Source organism: Argiope bruennichi, chromosome 9 (genome assembly GCF_947563725.1).
Source record: "Argiope bruennichi chromosome 9, qqArgBrue1.1, whole genome shotgun sequence".
Taxonomy (NCBI): domain Eukaryota; kingdom Metazoa; phylum Arthropoda; class Arachnida; order Araneae; family Araneidae; genus Argiope; species Argiope bruennichi.
Window position 1 is genome coordinate 79,282,447 of NC_079159.1, and position 25,633 is coordinate 79,308,079.

Genomic DNA, 25,633 nt, shown 5'->3' on the forward strand with positions numbered 1-25,633 from the left:
ATACATTTCTTCAACTGTTTAAGGACGATAATATTCTTATTTGTCATATGTACAGTGGTGGCCAAAAGTGTGGACATTTTTTGAAAGTTTCATGTTTTTCAACTTTGCGTGCTTGTAGAATATATTAATTTTCACTTAAATACAAATGTTTATATATCAAATTGAAGGTAATTTAATGTAGGATTTAATTACAAAAACAGTATTACAATATCTGTATTACAAATAAAGTTGCGCTAATTTTAGTAAGATGTATCTTAGACTTGCATTTTTTTAAAGTGATACTTATACAATCAATACTTTGTAGGATAACCCTTATTTTTTAAGACAGCTTCACAGCGTATTTTCATCGAGTGAAAGAGTGTTTGGAGTTCATCTTTCGGAATAACATGGTGCCAAGAATCAATTATAGATTCAATAAGTTGTCTTTTATTGGATGGACGTTTTTGTCGTACAAGAATTTTCAAACGTCGCCACAAATTTTCAATTGGATTGAGATCAGGATTGTTTCCTGGCCATGGTAATACATATATGCCTTTATTTTGAAACCATGCTTTGCATACTTTTGCTGTGTGGCATGGATCTGAATAATGCTGAAAAATAAATGGTGCTTTGTTGGGGAAGAAATCCCTGATGGAAGGTATCAATTTTGGTTCCAGGACAGTTTCGATGTATTTTTTGGCATTCAGAATGCCATCAATCACTTGAATTCGGCCACACCATTTTCAGACTTACATGCCCAAATCATGGCATTTGTTGTTGTTTTCATAGTTGCTTCAATGCAATGAGAATGAAGCGCTTCACCTACTCTACGTCTCACGTATTTTCTACCATCGCTACCAAAGAGCGATATTTTAGTCTCATCGCTCCAGATTACTTGCTTCCATTGATTTTCTGACCATTTAATGTGTTCTTTTGCCCATTTAACTCGTTTTTCGCGTTGCTTTTGATTTAAATATGGTTTTTTCCGTAGAATTCTAGCTTGTAGTCCAAATCCTGATAACCTTCTTCTTATTGTTCTTGAACTTACTGCAATACCCACTGCACTCATTTCACATCTAAGGGCATCTGATGAAATTTTTCTATCTTGAAGGTATAGCCGTTTAATTTTTCTATCGGCAGTAGCACTTGTGCATTTTTTTCGGCCTGATTTGGCCTTATTTCCCACTGATTTCGTTTTTTCGTAACGTAAACAGAACTTTCGTACACCAGAACAAGTCACTGAACCACCAACTTGTCTTGCAATTTCAGCATAAGAGAGGCTATTTTCTCTCAATATGACAATTCGGCTTCTTTTTGTAGATGTCCAATCAGTTCTTCTTGTTGGTGACATTGTTTAAAATTAGTTTAATTAAAAAAAGGACTAAAAATATTAAAAAACAGCAGTATATTTAATTGTACTAGTATGCATCATTCCGCAAAATATTTCCACAACAATAACTCATTTACCATCCAAATAATCTAAACTATAGTTACAGAAATTTGATTGGTCCTCAGAACAGTTTTGTGATTGGCTAGTACGCTTTTATTACAAAACATGCCATTATTCAAAACGATTTGTGTTTGTTTGTTCTACTAAAATAAGCGTAACTTTTTTTGTAATACAGATATTGTAATACTGTTTTTGTTATTAAATTCTACATTAAATTACCTTCAATTTGATATATAAACATTTGTATTTAAGTGAAAATTAATATATTCTACAAGCACGCAAAGTTGAAAAACATGAAACTTTCAAAAAATGTCCACACTTTTGGCCACCACTGTATATACATTACTCAAACCGCGTTAAGTCATAAAGCGGTTAATAGCCACAAATTAAACAGAATCTTCTTTTTTATCTGTCTCTTGGGGAGCTGATTCATTGTAAAACTAATTGATGATATATCTAAAGACGTTTACTACGGATAAAGGTCTTGTTATATATCATTATGTTGATGGACAGTAATATCATTCCGGTCTAGTGTTGGCCTTCTCAGATCGGATGAATTTCTGAAAGGATAATAATAAAGTTTTGTGTATTTTAAATTTCATCACTATTTCACCTTTCTAATAAATTGAAGTTGGATGCAACGACTTTACCTTACATTCAATTACCTTATCATCATTATTCAAATATGTAGGAAACAGACCGTAACTGAAGGCGAAGAGGTCTTGCTTGCTGAGGTTATAACTTAATGTGTCAATTCATCAGGCGTTTCGATATTTTTTCTGTTTAAAGAAATTTAGTGGGTTATTTTACATAGCGGAGTTCCTTTTATATTTATTCGTTTTACCAAGATTTTTCGTTACTCTTTGCATCATTTCTTTTATATATGACGCAAGATTAATTCATACGAGGCTCATGTTTCTTATTTACTATGAATATAAATCGTGTTGATTTTGTATTATATGTTATTATATACTTTGTAATTTATAAATATGGTATACTGGTAATGCAATTAAGAACACACTCTTGTATATTTGTAATTTATATCCATAGATTCGTTATTCTAATGTGTTTTATTAAATATATGCAATAATTTTTTCTAATTAATTTGATCACTGTTTTTGAAAGTATGTATAATATAAAAAGACAAAATAATATTTTCTAATTTCGATTAGGAAGCAGATTAATGCTGGCGGTATTTTAATTCTATCTTAATTTGCTCACATGTCTTTTTTCTTTTGTTCAACATAAGTGCCTCCTGGTTTTAGTATGATTCATATTTTCAAGTTCCTGTAAAATTGGTTGAGTTAAAATACATTGTGCTACCATTATCATAGTTCGAATCACAAGGGAATGTAATGATAATTTCTCCTGCAGAAGGCCGTAGCTATTTTCACAGATGAGTATTATTACTTGGAGCTAAAGCGTGGTGGCTTCTAATCGTAGTGACAACTCCGTTAATAAAAACATTCTTATTTTGCCATTCTTCGTTTTGTATTAATAATATATTAACCAAAATAAAATTGAAAAAATTTGATTAATGTAATTAAGACAATTAAATGGTATTTAAATTTATTTTGATCTATAATCATGCTTTATCAATGGCGTCTTATATTTTTAAATTTAATCATAAATTTTAAACATTTAGTTAGATTGTTATTACAAAACACAATTGTTCTAAATATTTCAAAATTCATTGAAATAAGAATTATAATTCTAAAATGTCCATTATTAGTTCTACGGTTTAATTTATTATATTTTGATTTTTGTTTAAAACACATATTTTGGTATTTTAAACAATATTTTGAAGTTATTTTAATGTATTTATATATGAATTCATGTAATTAAGTTATAACTTGTATTCTTGTTCATATATATATCAATTTCAATATCTCTGGTGAATAGTTAATACGAGTGTTATAGTGACAAATGCTCTTGCTAGAAGACATATTGGAAGTAGCGCATGAATGGGAGGACAGGAGAATTATAGATTTATTGGCGCCATTGGGGCAAAATTTATATGCATTTTGAATCATTTTTTAAAACAAAGTATCATAAAAGAACGAAAACATAAGATCATTAAAATTGTACTGTGACTCATGCATCTGTTATTCTCGGTACGTTTCTGTATTTTGGAATTAATTAGATAAGTCTGACAGTAATATAAGATTTGCTGAAGTGAATTATTTAAGAAAACTCTTCCCACAATTATGAAGAATGAACTAAAGCGATGAACATGTCTTAGTTGCAATTAATTGTCCATTATTTATTGTGAATAGTATTGTTATCCTCGTTTTGATTTTAGTGATATAACTATGTACATACATCGTTAAAATTAGAATAAGGATAGCAATGCTATTTGCAAAAGACGATAAGTAATAATAAAGTTATATTTTTAAAGAATTGCTTGAATAACACACACACACACACACACACACACACACACACACATATATATATATATATATATATATATATATATATATATATATATATATATATATATATATATATATATATATATATATATATATATATATATATATATATATATATATATATATATATATATATATATATATATATGTGTGTGTGTGTGTGTGTGTGTGTGTGTGTGTGTGTGTGTATGTGTGTGTAAAAATATGATTCTAATTATCAATAACATGTTTCTATTTTTTACAAAAAGCACTAAAAATATTAAATTCAAAGGAAGAAATGGATTCAAATTTGATGATTGTATTTATTGAGGTATAAATCTATCACATTTCTTGAGGTATAAATGTATCGCACAAATCAAAAGATAAGATTTTAAAGACTCTTTTTTTTAGTTTTGTGTGAATGTTATATTATTTGCTACATTTTTAATCCTCATTGTTTGTGAAAATTCATTCATTTCCCTCGAAATGATTGAACCAAATTCAGAAATATTATTTTGATAAACCATTAAAGAATATCCATCCAGTTTTCAAAACCAAAAATTTATTTCTGTAATTTATCTAATATCCATTGCATAAAAGTAGCAACTCTAGTCAAAACATAATAATTTTCTCTCTTTTGACACGGCGAGCTCGATCCCCAGCTGACCAGTCCCTCTAAGACATAACGGCTACTTTCCGCATTGTAGAAGACCATCGGGGATCCGCTGACCATGGAGCAAAAATCTGCGATATTTTCTCTGAGGCCGGCACAGAACATGCCTGGCTTGATGCTTAGGGATATACGCTTCTTTCTGAGAGCTTCTGTGCATGCCTGCTCTGATAACACAGGAAGCTGGATTACGCTCAATTCCTGGGACAGTGAACGGCTAACTCCTACTTCCCATCCAGAAACCTAAAAGACATATCAAACGTGTCTTAGCTATAATTTAAATAATGATTAGAAAAACTATCTGAATATTTTTGTAATTTCAAAATTGATTTATTAATTCAATACATATTAAAAACTTTATTGGGTTTTACACTGTGCGATAATACATAGTCAAATACCCCCTTTTTAACTTCGTAATTATACTAATAAATGTTTAATATTTTTATAGCCTTTGAAAATTTCAAAATGATCCATGTATATTAAGATATGGCATGTAAAGCAGTTTCTAGTCCTCCTCCCTTATCCATATGCATCAAAACTTCTAAATCCATTTCATAAGTGTTGGAAACTATCAGAAAAATCGCGAGAATTTAATTGAAAAGAAATTGGCATGTTTCCATATACTATAAGTGCAAATGCCTGTTAAATTTTGAAAGAAATTTATCAACGATAGGATGTAATTTATTAAATATATACTTGATTACCTTCTTTATGTACAATAGATTTATATAAGAAATTGGGATTGTTGTCATTACAACTTTTTTCGATGTCTCTTAATGTAAATTGAATATATGTTATTTCAGAAGTCGGTAAAAAAATCCCGTCGAATGATTTCTTATTAATCTTTATAGGCGTTGTTCTAGAATTAGGGCGCTTGACAAAATAATAATAAACAGGCTAATTAAAGAGCACAGTTTTTACACTAAAATTGCATATTAATTATTTATATTAAAGTGAATTCTTTTTAATATTAAGTTACCAAAATTTAAATTAAAAAGATATTCATAGAATTTTTCTCAATAAAAAAAAATCTGCAAGTTCAAATATTTAAGCGTTATATCCAAATAAAGAATTCCTTAGCAAAAGGAATGTATAAGAAGGCTGTACAACAACTAATGTATTTGACGTCTATTTAAAAAGTCATTTTGCTTGTGAGTTTGTAGTACAAAAGAAGTCAAGAAAAAATTAGTTTCCTTTCTCTATTAAATAATAGTCAAATGGTAATTTCATTTTATTAACAGATATGATACTCATGCTGTATTTCCTTTAACTTACTTTCTTAAATCGTATACATTGGTTATTTATGTATCGATATTTTTTTAAGAGCGTTGAGACTTAATTATTCTTCCTCAAAAATAATAATTGATGATTTCTTCTTCTTGCAATTTATTTGAATTCTCTTCAAACATTTGGAATTTATCTGAGTCCATATCTGAAGAATAATTCCTTTATCCTCCTGAACATAAATTCTAAAATTTAAAAAAATCGTGCTTTTTTTCAGTTTTTAATTGTTTAGATTTATTTAAATGAACAGAATTATGATGAGAACTCACAAAACCCTTTTCTCCTGGAGCCAGATTTCTTTCCGTTGAAAACGGTGTTGGAAGACAGATAGCATGGATTCTATCCGAATAACGAACTGGTGGATCAAAGGTTATAAGTGCAATGTCGTTTTCAAATGTCTTCTTATTGAAATTTGGATGTACAATGATTCGAGAACTCTGTAAGAAGAAAAACATCACACAATTATTTTACTAGTAATGCGCCCCCCCCCCAAAATCGAAATCTCTTGCATAATAAATACTCTACATCTGCACATTTAAAAAAAATGTATTAAACGTGCGAATAAGAGGAGGGAAAAAATTAATATTGACTTTTTCTTTTTCAAACAATTGCCTCTACTATACAAGTCGAGTAAAAGTATTAGGGACTGATGAAATTTTGCATAGTGATGATAACATTAAAATAAAATTTTTTAATGTTCTTGTAAAGATAGAAGACCAATTAAAAGGCAGCAGAATATACGTATCAATCAATTTTATAATGCAATAGTAATATAACTGTAGAAAAAGATACTAGTTCTACAGTTAGCAGTGTAAAAACTCGCAAGCATTAAAATTAAATACCTTATAATAATGCAAAAATAAAAAATAATTATCTTATTGGCCCATTATTATTTCAACCTCAAATTCTCCAAGCTTAAGAGAATAATATAAATTTTTTAAATCTGTTGAAATGGTTTTGAATCATTCATTTTCAATAATAGAAATTCAACAGCCTTCTCATTTTGAGATATTTATCCTATTTCGTAGATTATCCCAAATTTGTGAAGAGGATTTCAATGTCCCAAGTATATATGATTTGAATATTAATACTCTGGAACCATAGTTTTATTCTATGTCTTTTGAGAAGAAACACATTATTTTATTGGGAGATCAATACTTTTCCTATAAAAATATTTCAACATGATAAGAAATTGTCAGTGTTAAAGTAAAGTTATGCGTTTAGATTACATATTATTTTATTGGCAGATCAATACTAAAATATACCTACCTATATAATACCTACAAAATATTTCAACATGATAAGAGATTCTCAATATTAAAGCAAAGTTATGCGTTAGAATTCATACCGTTAAACAAAAGTAGCTTCATAGCTTAATAGGTCCACTACCTAATAGGCATTTTGGAGGAAAATAAGTTTCTCGTTTGAAATCAAGTCAATAATACTTTTAAACTTTAGAACTATCCTTATTCAATTTCTTATTATCAGAATAAGGAATTTCTAATCTTTAATCTTGCCAAGCTATTACCAGTTTTGTATATTTGCACAAGGTATAGTTACTACCAATTATAAAACAAAGTAATTAAGATAGGAAAGAGAGATTTATGAAACTTGGTTTTGCATCAGGAATTCTTGAATTTAATCCATTACTTCTCTTGCAAATGTCCAATCAAGTACAATTTCTTCATTTGAGTATATTTTAGGGGATACTAATATAAAATTATTCTTTCAAAGCTGAATGCCAAAATTTCAGGTCGACCTCTGATGCTTTTCTCTGACTTACGCACACTCAGAATTTTCTTTTCTGATGAATTAAGTTTAACAATATTTTGTTAATTATACAAAAGCTTATACTTGACCTCTATAAAGATCAAATGAATTTAACATTATTATAGAAGAAATAAACTTCTGAATAGGAAACCACCAAGCATTTGTTTGTCGTCAATGTTTTTAACGATCATGTAGTCAATAATAACTTTAATGCAAATGCTTTGGATTTTTAGAGTTGTATCACAGTTTAACTAAAGCAGAAGTGTTTTCATAATTATTCTGTTATTTAAGGAATAAAATCTTTATGAATATGAAATGCCTTTAGAAGCATTTTCATATTTTTCTTTATTTTAGCATTTTAATTGAATTATAATATTAAAATACAGGTCCTTCATCTAGTTTTAAAGGGATTATTTTAAAATGCTTAGTATAAAAAACTTTCCTCGCCTGAAAGTTTATATACACGTTTAATTATTCAGGTATTATCCTTTTTTTCTCCGGTCAGTTCTTGAGTTTTCGATAGATGTTATAATTTTGACAAAATTTAACAATTAACATTAAATACTTACAGTCCTTTCGTGTACCTGACTGTCTTCACGTTCAAACTTTAAGTGAAATAATCCAAAATAAAGAATATAATCCCGAGCACTTTGTACGCAGTGGCCTACAGTGAGTACAGTGCTGCTGTCCAGAAGCACTCCACTGCAGTAAAATCTTTTGGTGTTCTTCTCATCGACAGCAATAGCCACTGTCCACGGCCATTCGCCTGGTGTGGTTTTAAAGCTTCGAAAAATTGAATAATTTGAACTGAGAATTGAATAATTTGAACTGAGTCCACATGCTGCAAAAAAAAAGGAAGAATTAATTTAAATTAAATTATAAAAAAAATAATAATTTGAAAATTGAAAGTACAATAATGTAACAAACCTATTCTTATGCTTTGCATTTAACCACTATTGTAAAAAAAAATATGAATAACAATCCTCTTTAAGATGTATGTGTCACTAAATACATTTTTTAATAACTTTTGAACTTATTCACTTTCAACTTACTTCGAAATACAGGCAAGCAAATACTGAGTGTAGTAATGCATCAGGGTGATGAATAAAATATCAAGCAGTAAATATATTCAAGAAGATATGAATATTAATATTTCATTTATTATTTCACTTTTTACTTATTACAACTTTTATAAATACTGAACATACTCTACATTTTATATATTAGGCATGAAATTGTCAGGAAAAATTCAATTTATTGAGCCTCATTTTCAAAAAAAATCTAGAGTTTCTTATGCCTAGGTTTTTAGTTTACTACAAAGTAAAAATTTCGTTTTTTTATAAATGCTGACAAGTTATTGATAATCAATTTTGATATAAATGGTATCAATTCAGGAAACAGCTTGGCGTTTTTGTGAAACTGAACTGGCCATTTTTTTCAAAAAAACTTTAGACACTTTTATGCACGTAATCCTACATATACTTAGTCATAAGATAATGGTATAAAAAATTCAAAGGAAATGATAATGTTTTTTTTATCTACTAAGGAATGACAAAACTAAAGTGAATGACGCGAATGAGAATATTTTTCGTCATTTTCAAACACATAATCGGAATGATTGAATCAAATATGTTGAATTTGGACCCGAGTTTCTCTTCACGATAAATTTCAAATAATATTTTAATTTCGTATTATTTCTCACATGAATCTGTCTTTCAGTCCTTTGGATAGATAAATATACACAATGTCATTGTTTGGGATTGAAACAGCTACTAAGAGTTTTGAAAGCAAAGAAAAATAGACTTAATATTCTTTGAACCATTAAAAAGAAAAATATTGACTTAGGTAATTAACTAGTCTTATTACAAACTTGATTAGGGTACTTACTTATAAAAATATACTTAAGTCTATAGTAATTTCTATGTAAGCACATTTTACAATTAGAGAAAGATTTTCTATTCATCCGAAACTACAGTGAACTACTTCTAACTAATGATTTTTATATATTGATTGTTGGTTTTTATATCACTAAAAATAATACAGAACAATATTAAAACTAATATAAATAAAAATAATATATTAAAATATGTAAATATTTTAAACTAACGTTTTTATTTTAATTAAGATGTGATAAAAACTAAGTATAATTTTTGTTTCTTTTTAAAATAGTCTCATTTCAAGAAGAAACGTAATAATAAATTTTTTAAATTTGATAAATTGACTTTAATCTAAATTATAATTCAAAATATTAAAATAGAAATCAGTGAATAAAAAATTTAAAATTATTATTTGGTGTCTATTTATGTTAAAAAAAAATACAAGATATCTGAAAATAAGATGCGTACTTTGAATGTCTTTTTTCCAACCTATTGAAATCAAGATTTGACGCAGAATAAAACTGTAACCATAAAATCCTATATTCATATCATTGCGTTTCACTTCTTATGAAAGTATAGAGGGACAGACAGATTTTTGATGAATGTGGCGCGGAATTTGATACATATCTACACTTTAAATGTTAAATATGTTTACCAAAGTTTATCATTTTAGCTCTCTTCAATTTACAGCTATCGTGTCAAATTTCATTCGGAATGCCGGATAGATGGATTTTCTTGAGATAGACTTGACCAAATGTAATATCTACAAATGTAAAGACCATATACTAAGTGTCACCCACCTAGTCTACAATGGCTTTGAGCTAACGTCTTCTCAGACAGATAGGAATAGTTTAACCCTTTCGCCGTCCCCTCCTGTCCTCGAAAATTTCTATTTTTAGCAGCATTAGAACAAACAAAAATAAAAACTCAAAGAAGTAAACATTTACAAAACATTTAAAACGATTAAAAGTTTTAAAATGTAGAAGAATCCTTGAAGCATGTTACGGCCGTCCTGCAGAAGTTTCACTTGAACGCACTAAACGCGTTATGGACGACGAACAGGTTAAAAAAATGTGTTTTTCGAACTCAGATTAAATGCGCGAATTTATCCAAATCTCTAATTCGAATATTTAGACGATTACACAATTTTCTCTAAGTGCACTTACACAAGAATGTAAAAGGTAGAATCTTATCCCGTGCTAGATTTTTAGCTTATTTAAGCATTTATTGGAACCACTTATCTTACTTAAAACCCTAAAATCATTGGTGGATAATAGAAAAAATGCAATGGAACGAAAGTCAAGCGATTAAATTGAAAAGAAGGCGCATGGGTATAATGTGACGGTTTTGAAATCTTTTCCAAGTAATAAATGAAAAGTGATTGAATTATTTACAGTAAAATTTGCTTCTTAGAGTAGGAAAATGCACCGATGCCTATGTCATACAAAATTTACATACCTGTAACGCACCTGGGCTCGCCTGCCGACCATCGTCCTGATGATTCACAAGATAAAATATCATTTCCAACAAGCATAAATGCATCATCACACGTATAGTGCAGACGGGTTCCTACAGGATAGCTAAGATCATGTTCTTTACCTAAAGTGGCATGCCGTTTATCTGGGGAAGTGAAGTATACAACCACTCTGCCGTTTGAAACAGGGCCAAACTTCTTACATCTTACTGAAAATGAGACAAGTCAGAAAATGATAAAATTGATAGTCTTACTTTAAAAAAAAGTTTAAAAGATTGTAAAATTACAACTTTTTTTGTTTTTTTATATATCGATCTATCACTCTACCGATTCGTCAACAACAAACTGTTTCATCCATTTCGAAATGAAATCTATTAAAATAAATAATGATAAGCTATAATTGCGATAAAGTTCCTTAAAAACAATTCTCTTTGATGAATTTTCTGTATTTCGAAAAAAAAATCCTATATTTTTTAATACATATATATATTTTAAACATATTTTTCGAAAATTTATTTAGCATTTAATAATAAAATTTAACCTGCACGAGCACGTTACGCGTGTATGAAAAAAGATGAGTTTTTACCAATGACTTTCCATGTTTGACAAAAGATTTAAAAGATTAGTTCGCAGTAAAAGTTAACTTGAACTTAGAAAAGGGTAATTTACAGCATGTGTCTGCAAGAAATGAAAATAAAAATTAAATATATTTTCTAGAAAGGCAAGGACAGGAGAAAAGTTTCTTTGAATTTTTGAAATAACTATACATCTGATAGGAAAAATGATATAAATGAAATAAATAATACTATTTTTTGCAATAATGCTTAATGTTCTGACGAATTACGATTTTTCTATTTTTATGCAGACTCTTGGCCCAATGAGTCATATTTAGTAAAATATTCTTGAGACACTAACATTTGAAAGAAAAGGAAATACACACTCTATTGCTACTAAATGTAAAAATCTGAATATTACTATCTTATATAAACGAGCGATTTTAGACCATTTTAATATCGTTCCAAAGAAGATAGCTAATCAGCACCCAGAGCTCCCACAATCTTGATTAATCTAAAATTATGAAATTTTTGATTGTCCTAAAATAGGAATATTCTAAACTTCATAACTCGATCGAATTCGGAATATTGAAAAGTATAAGTTAGTGTTTCAAAAGTATTTTGCTGAATTTGATTCTTTAGAACCAAAGGACTCTATTAAAATTAGACTTTATAATTTTTTTTTCCAACAAACACATGATGATTTTATTTCGAACTGAGATGTAAGGCCAAAAATTTTCCCTCCGTTGCATATTTAAAAAGTTAAAAAAAAATCATACTTTCAGAACAAGCAGGCTTTGTCACCTCGGACCAGAATCCATTCTCTTCACAAACTACATCAGCTACTCCTTTTAGGACATATCCTTCGTTACACGAGTAATGGAGACGAGTTCCTACTGGAAGTTCGAAATAATCGTCTTGGCGGATTAGAGGCATAGCCGCAGTACCAATCACAGTCACCCGTCCATTGTCAATGTAGCCATCATTTTCACAATGCGTCGAGCGAAATTCGGGGGCTAATTAAAATTAAGATTATATATTTTTTTTATCCCAGAGTATGACAATGCATCTTATGTATTGTATATTGTATATATATATATATATATATATATATATATATATATATATATATATATATATATATATATATATATATATATGTTGATATCTCTTAATCTAATTTAAATCCTAATTAATTTTTATCTTAATTTAGCATATATTAATTTCATTCTAAAATGTTCTTTTATTTCCTGATTTAATTCCCCCTTTTTATTTAATTAATTCTACATGCGCTCTATAAAACTGATCAAGATACTTAAAATTAACTCAAAGATACTTAAAATTCCCTTTCCTTAATCGATACGTGTTAAGGTAATCCCTATCAATATCTCATAGTAAAATGATCGAAGGGAAAAATGTCTATTTCTTCTACTCTTTTGTCGCAATGTAGACTTATTTCTTACCAGTTTTTCTTTGTACGTAAATTATACCTCCCGTGGTGAAATAAATAGATGTTTTAAAATGTCAAGTTTCTTCTATTCGGCCTCGTAACAGATAAAACATACATAACTGCACATAGATTTTGAGTTTTTTTTTTTATTTGCCCTCTTTATTTCAGAATAATCTTTCACAAAATTGTTCCGCATTCTGCTATGATGTAAGTGAAATGGTTTATTCCTTAAGTTATAGGAATGTTTTCTATATACATACTTCGCATTCATATATTAATTTTTGTCCTTTACATGTTATTATTTGTAGACTATGTTGATATTAGATTTTTAGGACCTCTGTCGGGAGTTCCCGCTTTCTGGTTAGGCCATTTATTAACAAAATGAAAAACGATTTTTATTTTCCTGTTATTTAACATGAAAGACGATAATTAGTTGCAAGTATTGCTGACATTAAATTTTTTTTTTATGTGTGTGTATTTTGATAAATCCAAGAGTAATTTTTTTTCGTTATCTTCCATTCGACTTTCACAATTTCATGTCAATTGCAGTACTAGTAGTATTTTTTTGAACCAATGAAATGTACGTTTCTTTACATTTTCATACAGTTTTCTATATGAGTCTTGATTTTGGTTTCATAATATCGAATATAAAAATACACGACGAATCCATAATGAATATATGAGTGTCCGTTTCATCATATATAATAGTGAAGTGAATATTTATTTGAAATCTTTTATTCATTGAGGAAATTTAATACAGATACGTGCATCTCTTACCAAATATAACTTAACTTGTTTATTGTATTTTTCATTTAGAAGCAAATTATACAAACTACACACAAAGAAACGCTTCATAAACCTTGACATTCTGATACATAAATCCAATTTTTCTTTGGGCCTAATATAGTAAAATATTAATAACCTTTAGAGCAAGTGGGCAGTATCTCCTCTGACCAGAATCCATTCTCTTCACAAACTACATCAGCTACTCCTTGTAAGACATATCCTTCGTTACACGAGTATTGGAGACGAGTTCCAACCGGAAATTCGCTGACATCGCCTTGGAAGTCAAGCGGCGTAGTCACAGTCACGCGACCGTTGTCAATAAAACCATCGATTGCACAGCGTGCGGAGTGAGAACCAGACTCTACTGAAAATTAAAAGCCGTATCTAATAACATTATTTTTAGCCGTTTAAAATCTTAAAAGAATCGATAGACTTATATTTCTTTAACACAGAATATTGTAACAAATCCAATGTAGTATTTAAAAATGATATCAAAGATATAAATATGTTCAACAGTATATAACAAATAAGTGACATAACAATTGCTGTTTCTGATTAAAATCATGAGCACACACACATACACCCACACACACATACACCCACACACACCTCTCATCAATCACCTAAGAAACAGGATATCAGAAACAGGTCATACCAGCCTTCTTTCTGTTGAAACAGTCCTTTGGCGTCCGAAGCCAAAAACATTTTAGAATTTGTCTTTCACCACCAGAATAATTTTGTAAGGCTTGATTAGACTGCTGAATTGAAAGTGTTGTTGACATTCAAATTATTACAAGTGATCAAATTTATTTTTAAAGAATTTTGTAACTTCTCTGAGCCGCTCAAGGATGTTTCCATTATTTAGTGAACTTTACCGGTGTCTACACCGCTCCGTATTTTATTTGTTATCATGTGCGAATTTTGCTTTGATCTGAGCCACGTTGAATTTTAAACAACAGTGTTTTCTCTCTTTTGTTATTTTCCTTCATTTTTTTACGATTAATATATATTTTTTTCTTTACTTTCACGTCTTTCTTTCTATCCACCCCTCCCCCACTTTCTATCATTTTTTCTTCTTACTCTTTTATATATTTATTATTATTATGTCTTTTATTTTTCTCTTTTTTTGTACCCTCTTTGCACTCAGTGTATATTACCTAATGCTTTTATTTTCGTATTTAGCAAGTCTTATTTTTTCGCTAGCAAAATTCTAATTTTTTATTTAAAGTAAATATTAATGAGCTTTTTACCGGGGTAACACCGTTGTTGGCACACACTCTGTATTCACCAGACTTAACAAACTCATAATCTATTCTTTCTGTGTAAATTCTATACAAGAGGGGACAAAATTTTACTACTTATGCAGTTTAAATAACTCAGTTTGTAGTAAATAATTTCTTTAAATTTTTTTTACTTGAAATTATTATTTGAGAAATTAAAGTAATCTTTATAAATTTTATATTATGTTAATTTTATATTATAATATAATAAAATGCCATTTTTAGCATCGCACGCAAGTGATTATCTGAGCTTTTAACTTAGAAATTGGGAAATTTGATAGTATATTTAAAATTCAGTGATTTATAAAAATAAATTAGGTAAACTGATGCTCTTTTGCGACTTAGAATTAAAGCATATTTAAAAAAGGCAGCATTGTTCATGAACATGATTATGAAACATGAAACAGAAAGAAACGACTCTTCTTTCAATTATTTTTTTAGATTTCTAAAAAGAGACCATTTTAACATTTTTTTTTGTATTTCAAAATTCATCTACTTTTCTCAATGGGTATTATTTATTTACTTTATGCATAAACATAATTCCTAATTCTATGAATTTGAAAGACTATTTAACCTATCGTCTAATGCATTTAAAAAAAAAAAATTCAAATTTTTTTAAGGTTTTAATTAATTGTATTGCATTATAAAAAGTAGCAAAAATAAATATAAATTAAATTGGAAATAAAGCCTTGAATTTTATATTTTAAGAAAGTCAGAATTGATTTGAAAGAGAAAAACGCTGCTTATTAGGATTTTTTTAATATTATTATTTTGATGAAGAAGTAGTGATTATTTGAAACAAGAGATGGCAGCACAAGCAAAAAGGTTGTAAAATCTATCCTTTAAACTTATTTTATTATTTTAAAACTTTTAAAACATCACTATTTTTTCCATAGTAATAAAACGTAAACTGAATTTTGAAACTGAAATACAGTTATATATGTGGGTTAGTGCTAGTTTCAATTATCTAACCTACAAATTTGCCTGCCTAATTTAAAATATGCTAGAGCTAAGAAAACAAGGTTTAAGTTAAAGAAAATTTAATTACAACATATTTACAAGACTTTGTACAATTGCGAGATTAGTGAAAACACGTTTAAAGATTCAGTCAGAATCGTTCCGGTCGCTGCAGCGTTTTTTTCTTTTTTTTTCTTTTCTTTTTTCTTTTCTTGCTTCGCGAGCTTAAGTGTGTAGAGAGCGTGCGCATGAGAGTGAAGGAGTCGTTAATTTGCATACTTGCCGAGATCAAAAATAACCACAAAGCGGCACTATCAATTTGATTGAACCTCGTGGCGACTGTCAGTTTTTAGTTGCACGTTGTAGTACCGCTACATATATCTACGAACATTGATTTTTCGTTATTTAAAATTAATTTAAACTAAGGCGTATTAGTTCTGTACAAACTATAAATTAATATAATTATTAAATTGTTTTATTACTGAAATTTGAAAATTAGTTATAAAAAGTTTATGGAATAATTTATATAATTAATTTTTAATAATAATTTATTTTTCTGCTTAAAAAATTTGACATTAAATATGAAAGTAATATTTGTTTTGTCCTATAGAATATATCAAGAAAACATTCTAAATACTTACGTTGCCTTTTTTTTCGTATGTGATTCACTTCACCTATAAAGAAAGAATAATGAATAAACTTTTTAACTGTGAAATTCCAAGAATTCTAAAGTATAAAATTTTAAAATAAGCTCTTCTGTCAATGATTTGCATTTATTATTATTTTTTTAGAATTGATTGAGATAATTATTTCTTGAAAAGTAATAGAATGTTAAATTGAAAAAATATAAAAAAATATTAAATAGTGTTGCTTTATGTATCGGATTTTTTTTTCATAAGCTTTGATTTTCAGAAAAATAAATAAATAAACATCTGAAAAAAAAATCTTTTTTTTTTTTTTTTACCTTTACATTTCTGTCTGGTAAAAGAAATTAATATTGTTTCAAATTTGATAATGTAGATGACAGCCCAATAGAATGAGATCAAATCGGATGTTTTGTTTTTCATAAACGCTTTCGATTCAATATTTAACAGCATATTCCAATAATTGTACGATTTGGAATGAAATGAATTTTTTTTTTTAGGATTTATGATCATTTTTATCGATAATGTGCATTTAAAAAATAAAATATACCCACAGAGAGAAAATTTACATTTGAACAATAATTTAGTTTCACATTTGACATATTTCATTTTTAGAAAAAAAATATTTTGCATTTGATATTCAGAATGAAGGAAAAAAAAATCATGCATGAAAACATTTAAATTTTTTTTTCAAAGCCCTTGATTTGGTTTTAATTCTGGAAAACTGAATTTATCAGGCGACTAATATTATTTCTTGCTTTCATATGAAAATAATTTTTCTTTAAAATGATAATGTTTATTTTTTTTATCTCCATCATAGGCGACATATTTTCTTATAAAAGGTATACAGAACAATCTAATGCAACCTCTCAAAGATGATTTTTTAGTAGCTTAAAGTACGACAATAATAAAACTTGCAAAATACCATAAATAAATTTAAATTATGGTTTACCTCCTGTGCAAAAAGGCCCAAACTGTTTTGGAGGACAAGTGATACAATATGTAGTATTATGTTTGCAGGTTTGGCAATGAGCCCATGTCTTACAGATATATTCTTCTTCCTGCTCATTTACTATACAATGTCTAAAATAAAACAGAGTGGATCATTATACTTACAACAAAGAATAATAAGAATACCAAAAAATTAAATTTTTTTTTAAATAGCAAGAATTAAAAAACTGTGCAGCATAATGCATATGGAATGAATAAAATGTATTGAAAAATAAATAACATTTTCAGCTCTTATTTTTGTATTCCTGAAGTGATGCATGTCTAGGTTAGATTATGGATTTATTTTCCATTTATTTTCTGGTACATGAATTATATATATATATATATATATATATATATATATATATATATATATATATATATATATATATATATATATATATATATATATATATATATATATATATATATATATTAGGGATTGCAATACCGGGCCAAAATTTCAATACCGGTATTCGGTATTTTTTGAATCTTAATACCGGGATACCGGTTTTAATACCGGTATTAGAAATTTTAGAAAAAGAAAGAAAACACAGGTGTTTCTTTGTTTTATTTGCCAGTTTTATTAGAGAGTGTAAATATCACAAAATATAATTTGTAACTTATAAATTATAACAGTATATAATCACAAAAAAATGAAGGAACATCTTATTTATTTAAATCACAAAAAAGTGTAAATATCACTATTCAATCTGTGGTACTATTACAAATTTTAGAAATGTGATCTTAAAAAAACATAATGCATCAATTGTACTGTCATTAAGCCTGAAAAGTAATTTTGTGTAAAAATTACCACCTGTGGAAAACGCTTTTTCGACATCTACGCTAGTTGGTGGTACTGTTAGCAATGCGCGATATACTTTTTCCAAGTATTTACCTCTAAATCCCTCATCTTCAAACAAATCGATTTCTCGTCGGATGGTTTTGGATATAGCTGATTTCTGTATTGTATTTTGGTTCGTTGAAATTTTTTTTATTTATCGCTAATTCTAATTTTTGTTCAAGAGAAAATTCCGTTTTCACTATCGACAGTAATGACATTATAATCTTCGATAATTGAACCGAATTCTTCTGAATGTGGATAGGTTTGTGGATAAAAAATGTTAAGAAAATTTACTCTAAACTTAATCAGATTTGAATTGGTTATTTTCTTTTCTTCTTTTTCATTTTCATTTTTAAAATCATTATAATTATGTAAATACCATAAGACATTTTCTATTTCGGTATGCCTTTCTTCTGCGTGATTATTCAATGTAATATAAAATTCTTCAGATAGTGATGTGTGCTGTTCTTTCAGTGACTGCAACATGAAATTTATTGTTGCATCAGCTGTTAATAAATTAGAATTTCTCAGACATAAGGCTTCAATAGTCAGTTTTATTAGAAGTAGAGCTGATGTAGCTCTGGATATTAAGCCGAATTCACTATCTGAAAAAATAATTTACAAGTTTAAGTCGATTATTGCTTTTTGGATTGCATTTCTCAGTTTCAAAAATCGTTCCATCATTAGGAGTAAACTGTTCCAACGTGTTTTAGAATCTAATATTAACATATATTCTATTTTATTTTCAGTTAGTATATATTTTAGTAATGTATCCTTTTTTATAGGGGAAGTTTAAATATCTTAACAATTTTTCGAAATTTATAAATTATAGGAAGCAATTCTTGATAGGTTAATATTTCATCCTCATTAGCCATATCTTCTTCAACAATTACATTGTCATTATCTTCATTGTCAATATCACTCTCACACTTACTCTCTTCTAAGTTGGAATCCGAAGTTTCTATATCCACAATTTTTGGATTCTTCTGTTCATTATTTTTTTGGTATAATACATCTATTACTCCTAATTGAATTCCATGTGCATAGCACAATTGCTGATTTGCACCAATCAATTTTCCAACTTTTTTCATAACTGTTACCAATAGTTATGGATACAATATCTTCTTTCAGTTATAATCCATGTTTCATTAATTTAGATTTAAGCAATTAATTAAGCCATTAATTAGCTAATTAATTTCGCCCTTTAGGGAGACATAAAAACAAAAACGTATACTATTTTGCTATGTTCGCGATCCCTGAACATTTAGTGGAGACAATTTTAAAAATTTCTAGTCAATACCGAAAAACCGGTATTTAAACTTGTGAATACCGGTTTTACAAAATTATACAAATGGCTCAAAATACCGGTATTCGGTATCCCGGTATACCGGTATTGCAATCCCTAATATATATATAAAGTAACCAAAAATAAAAATATAAGCATTAGGTAATTAAAACCTATTATATTGAAACAATCTAAAATTAAAATTATTTTGGGAAAAAAAAACTAACTTCTTTCGGTATCGCAACTAAAAATTTATTTCTGATTCAAACTAAAAGCTAAAAAAAAAGAACAGAAAAAGTACCGTTATATTTAGAGAGCGCAAATGTAGATACTACTAAAACACAGATGAATCAAGACAATAGTAATAAAAATCGAGTTAATAGGAAAAAAGTAATAAAATTAAACCAAATAAAATAAGAATGCGGCCTGAAGCCTTTCTTAAGGGTCACCCTCAGGCAGGTATTAAAAGAAAGGGATTTTTTCTGTGAGGAATACAGACTAAAATGTCCAAAAGTGTTGATTCCTCGTGACCCGAAAATCCCCTGAAATTAGGTCTAAGGGATACACCATTTTTACAGAAAAGAAAACTAAACATTAAATTAGAAGAATAAGACCACTAATAAGCAAAAATACAATAACATAAAATAACTATATAATAACACTCAAACCAATTATGAAAACAAAAAGGAAAGCAGATACCAGCAGCAGACAAAACTTTTTTTTTTAACATAAGCTCATTTTGTTTCCGAACTGTTTTAGCTAACGCCATTCAAGGAAAAATAATTGGAGGGTCTCAGAGCCATCTATTGAGTTAGTTAATATGCAACGGAAGGTCTATTTTTATGTTCGGTAAAGGATTAATCCCAAATCATCTTCATTTTAATTAAAAAAAATTAATATTGCAATAGTGTCTGGGAAATTCATTATTAGTTAAATTATTAATGAGATTATTTGTTGCTTCAATATAGGAAATTTTGCTATTACAAAGTCTTTTAATCCTGTTAAATTGTGAGAAAATTAGATTTTTGAAAGTTTTAGAGTTTAGATTAGAATGATAATTACAAAGTTCCGTTATTTTAAAGAGGAATTCATCCCTTTTATCGTAGATAACAACTATTGTTTTATCATTAGCTATTTCGATTTTTAAATCCAGAAAGGTAGCCTCAAGCTGATTTTTATTTGTTTCTGTTAGAATTAAATCTTTTGGATAGCAATTAGTCACAATATTGATATTATCTAAGTTTATCAAAAGCAAGTCATGAATGTACCTCCATCCGTTTAATAAATTATATTTAATTATTTTTTTTTCATAGTAATGTAGGAAAATATTAGCTAAAGCACTTGGGAAAGCCTTTTCCATTGGAATGCCCTTTATTTGTTTATAAAAATTAATTCCATTAAAAATGTAATTTTCAGTAACATTAAAATTACATAATTCTAGCCAGTTATTTTAGGAATAACATCTTCATTTAAATATTCATCATATATAAAAGTACAGATATTTATTAATTTTTCATGAGGCGGATTGGTGTATAAATTTTCGAAATTAAAAGTATTAAGTTTATTAATGCTGTTATCTTTAAGAAAATCCAGTACTTTTTTGTTACTGCTAATTATAAAGTTATCTTCATCTTTGATTTTGACCAGGATAATTTTTAAGTATTTAAAGAAATATTTTGCCGTGTAGTAATTATAACTGGTAGTGTTACAAGTCACGAATCTGAATTTTAATGGGTTTTTTTATGAAATTTAATTGTTGGGAATAAATAAGGATAGTTTAGAGAGCAAGTCTTAATTTTTTTTTTTTTTTTTTTTTTTTGCGAAAGTTAGCATTTTTTTATCTAATTTCTTTTTCCCCGTGTTCTTTAAAATATAAGTTGCGTTAGAGTTATATTCATTAATTAACAGTTCTTTATAATAATATTTACAAATTAAACAGAAATTATTTGCTATTATTAAAGAGATGTGGTAAGTTTTGACCTTTTTTTTAAAATCAATTTAAACGTATCCAAAAAGAATAAATTATACTTTGAGGTAATGATCAAACTCATAAAAAATTTATTCGAATTAGGAAAAAAATAGCATTAGGATTTAATTGTATTCCTTATTTGCAGGAAAGAAAGAATTGTGTCGATAAAATAATACTCACGTGTAATTTTTATTGCTCGAGCCACACCTACAGGATATGCACTTGAGGCAGGATATGGGCGCATCTATTACCAGAATGGTTGCTATAACTAATCCATACCAGAAAGCTATAAATAGATTTCAGCAAGCTATAAATGGTATTATATTTATGTTAAATGCATGGCCAGATTAATTATTGCAATTAAGCGGCTTTTTAAGGTTACAAATGCGACTGTTATTTTAAGCTTTTGCAAGAGTTGTACAACTATAAAGAAATTTACTAAACTGTCAAAATTCCTTGCTTTCCTTTTAATAATTAATGCCCTCATACAAATGCTCTATAAATGATTCCATAACCTTTTCTAAAATTCAACAAAAGGATCGGTATCAAATGAAAACATTTAAACTCGCTTTGGCAAATTTCAAAGCTCGCTTTTACAGTTGTTTTCATGCAACATTAAAAAAATTCGCTACTAGGTGTTTGTTCAAAATAATTCGTTCATATTTTCTTAGCATATTACAAGCGTTAAGGATTGATTTACAGTAATGAAAGCAGAATTCATAATATATATATATATATATATATATATATATATATATATATATATATATATATATATATATATATATATATATATATATATATATATATATATATATATATATATATATATATATATATATGCGTACATTTTCATCGGCATTGTAATTCTAGTTTTTATATTAAAAGGTAGATCACGTTTTTAAATTTTCGATTATTTATTTTTTTCCCTTGAATCTTTTTTTTTTTTTTTACTATCGACCAGCAGACATCGGACGGCGTTGTCTGTGACACTATGCATATCAACGAAATAAAAACCGCAATAACATAACATAATACTATGAAAACTAAGCAAAGTAAAAAATAATTTTATTGAATTTACATGTTTTCTTTTCTTTATGTTAATGATATCTCTTTATGAAGGATAAAGATCTAAGCAAATAAACAAAAATGATGATGTTCAAAAGGAGAGAGAAAGACAGAATGAAATGAGAAAATATTTGCAAAGATTTTTGAATTTAAATTATATAAAAATAATTTACGTCATTCCGGATTTCTCCTAAGTTGTCTCTTTGCCAAATCAGGGAAGAATTAAAGCTTTTCTCCATGGATTATCAGAAAAAACATTTTTTTAATTCATCAAAAAATAATTTATTGATAATTAATGCAAAAAACTGTTTTCATATTTTTCAATTCAGAAATAATTCCTTTTGAGAAATGACTTCAAATAATTAAAAAAGAATAAGAAAGTCGTATGTACTATTTCAATTATAATTCTTAGCAATTTTAATAAACGAAAATACTGTTTTTAAAAATTATTATAATTTTTCAAATTGCATTAGACATTCGAAAAATATATTTAAAATTATAATTGTTTGACATTTTCGATGATACGAGGATTTTTTTCTACAATTAATTAATTTCATGTGAAAGATTCATTCCAAATTACTGAATAAAATTTTTGTATTTGAGATTCAAATGCATTAAACTGCATTTGAATTTCCATTATTTACGAATTAAATTTCAAGATTGTAAGACCGTTGGTTTTATCTAGAAAACGCAGATCTGAGTACATAAATTTTTTTCCTTTTAACTATATTTATATATATTTCATAATCTAATTTAAATCCTAATTCACTTCATATTTTTTATCTCAATTTAGCCCATATTAACTTTATTCTAAAATGTTCTCTTATTTCCTGTTTTAATTCCGACTTTTTATTTATTTAATTCCATACGCGCTCTGTAAAACTGCTCATTTCAGCATTTTCTCCCGCTCCCAGTGAAGAGATAAAAATCCTTAATTCTTGCAACATTCTTTTAAAGATACCTAAAATTCCCTTTCCTAAAATCTACAAATGCCAAAGAAATTCCTTTTTAAATTTCATAATAAAATGATCGAAGGGAAAAATTTCTGTCTCTTCTGCTCTTGTGCCGCAATGTAGACTGATGCATCGCTAATCGCTTATATAATTTATGCCTCCCATGGTGAAATAAATTGGTTTTAGAATTTCTATTCGGCCATGCGGTTGCTAAAATATGTTTACATATATGTGTGTGAGTGTGTGTGTGTGTGTGCACTTACTAGTGCATGGGTTTGTATTGTTAGACTTACGCAATACAACTGGCTAATATCAATTCTTCTATTAAAAAAGTAGACGTAAATTATATTTAAGGAATAAAATTTTAATGATAATGATATGAACTCAAAATTATAGAGATACATGCTTAGATGATATGCATTGTTAGATTTATCACGTGACTACATCTCACCGGAAATAGCTATATTGCATTGATTATAAGTAGAAATTTTAATGAAGCATTCTTACCTGCAGCTGACATAGTTCCCAATGCTCACTAACTGTGTTTTATATATATTACTGGTCTTATGAAAAAAACTGATGAATCATTTGCGGAAAATCGAATGATTAGCAAAGCTCTCGGTACGTCACTTCCGAAAAATGTTTCGAAATGGGAGGGAGGAAGTTTACAGGTGTGCATTTCCTCTCTTTGAAAGATTTAATTTCTAAATATGTTTACTTGTAATCATTTATGAAGAATATTAGTTATTTTGAGAATAATTATGATTTTGCGTAGTTATAATATCAAATTTTGGTTTCCTCTCTTTTCTTAATTTCTGAACGGATGAATTTTTTTCAAAAGTAGAAAAGCATGGCTATCAAACAGAAAGAGCACCAGTAGATTTATTAAGATAAGAGGGACGCGTTGAATGAGATTCGAGAACAAGACAGTCGGAATAGATTATAAAATTCAACAATTGACTGCAAATGGTCTAACGTTGTGCTATGTGACTTCAAGTCTCTTTTGAGTAGCAAGATGAGGTATTATTCAAATTAAGTTGATTTTTCATTATTACTTGGCCAAGAACAAATGTCATTAAAAATATCAGCATATTTTTGCAAATATTTTTATTTTCATTTCTTTAAGAAAATTTACTTAATTTTTTTTTAATTTTATGTAATTAAAATTTTGGAAATAAAAAAATCTCAAGAATGATTTACCCATTTGCGGCCCCTTCCCCAATAGTTACGACCTGACACCTGAGGAATACACTCTGTGTTCTCTTCTTTCGCGGTGCCCTTTAGCGCAAAAAGTACTTTTGAATATTGTTCTCTTTTTCTTTTTCTTTGGAGTTATGAACTTATTAAATTTAGAATGTAACGTTGAAAATATTTCTTGTTTTATAGCAACCACCTTTCCATGAGAAACTCATACCGACAATCCTGCTCAGAAATTTTAAAGACCTTGTGGTGAAAGCTTATAAGCCAGTTAACAACCACGCTACCTGAGCAATTGCTTTTGTATCGTGGTCATGTTACTGGGCTGCGAACCACAAGGTTCCAGGTTCTCTCCTCGCGCATCTCAAATTCACCACATTGGTGATCTCAGACGATGAACTTTCAACTTTCGTATAGCTGATGTGGCGTCATCTACCCGCAACCAAAGTCGTCAGATTTACTTGACGCAGGAACACAAAAATGCCGCAGCAACCCAAAGTCGTCAGATTCACTTGACGCAGCAACTGCATCAGTAACCACTCACCCACACACGCTCGTCATAAAGCTTGGTGCTACTCAAATGGGTACAGGCGCATTAAAATCAACAGCTCATACATCACCACTCAACGTCATATCGTTCGTCTCACCTCCGACACACTGGAGGAAGAGTCTGTGGTGAAAGCTTATAAGCCAGTTAACAACTACGCTACCTGAGCAATTGCTTTTGTATTGTAATCA

At 28.3% G+C, this 25,633-nt stretch overlaps 1 protein-coding gene across 2 annotated transcripts; it reads right to left on the reverse strand.

Moving 5' to 3' along the window:
- Positions 1-4,388: 4,388 nt before the first annotated feature.
- Positions 4,389-24,255, reverse strand: LOC129983933 (limulus clotting factor C-like). Of its 2 annotated transcripts, none has more exons than XM_056093659.1 (10): positions 24,206-24,255; positions 21,858-21,963; positions 17,542-17,672; positions 16,587-16,619; positions 13,845-14,069; positions 12,252-12,488; positions 10,903-11,127; positions 8,137-8,408; positions 6,067-6,234; positions 4,389-4,756 (listed from the first exon to the last, which is right to left on the reverse strand). In XM_056093659.1, the coding sequence occupies exons 1-10, from the start codon at positions 24,216-24,218 to the stop codon at positions 4,406-4,408; spliced, it is 1,761 nt and encodes a 586-aa protein (XP_055949634.1). In that variant the 5' UTR covers positions 24,219-24,255; the 3' UTR covers positions 4,389-4,405. The 2 variants fall into 2 exon arrangements, with proteins under 2 accessions (XP_055949634.1, XP_055949633.1); XM_056093658.1 differs by having other exon boundaries at positions 13,845-14,072.
- Between the last annotated feature and the right edge of the window lie 1,378 nt (positions 24,256-25,633).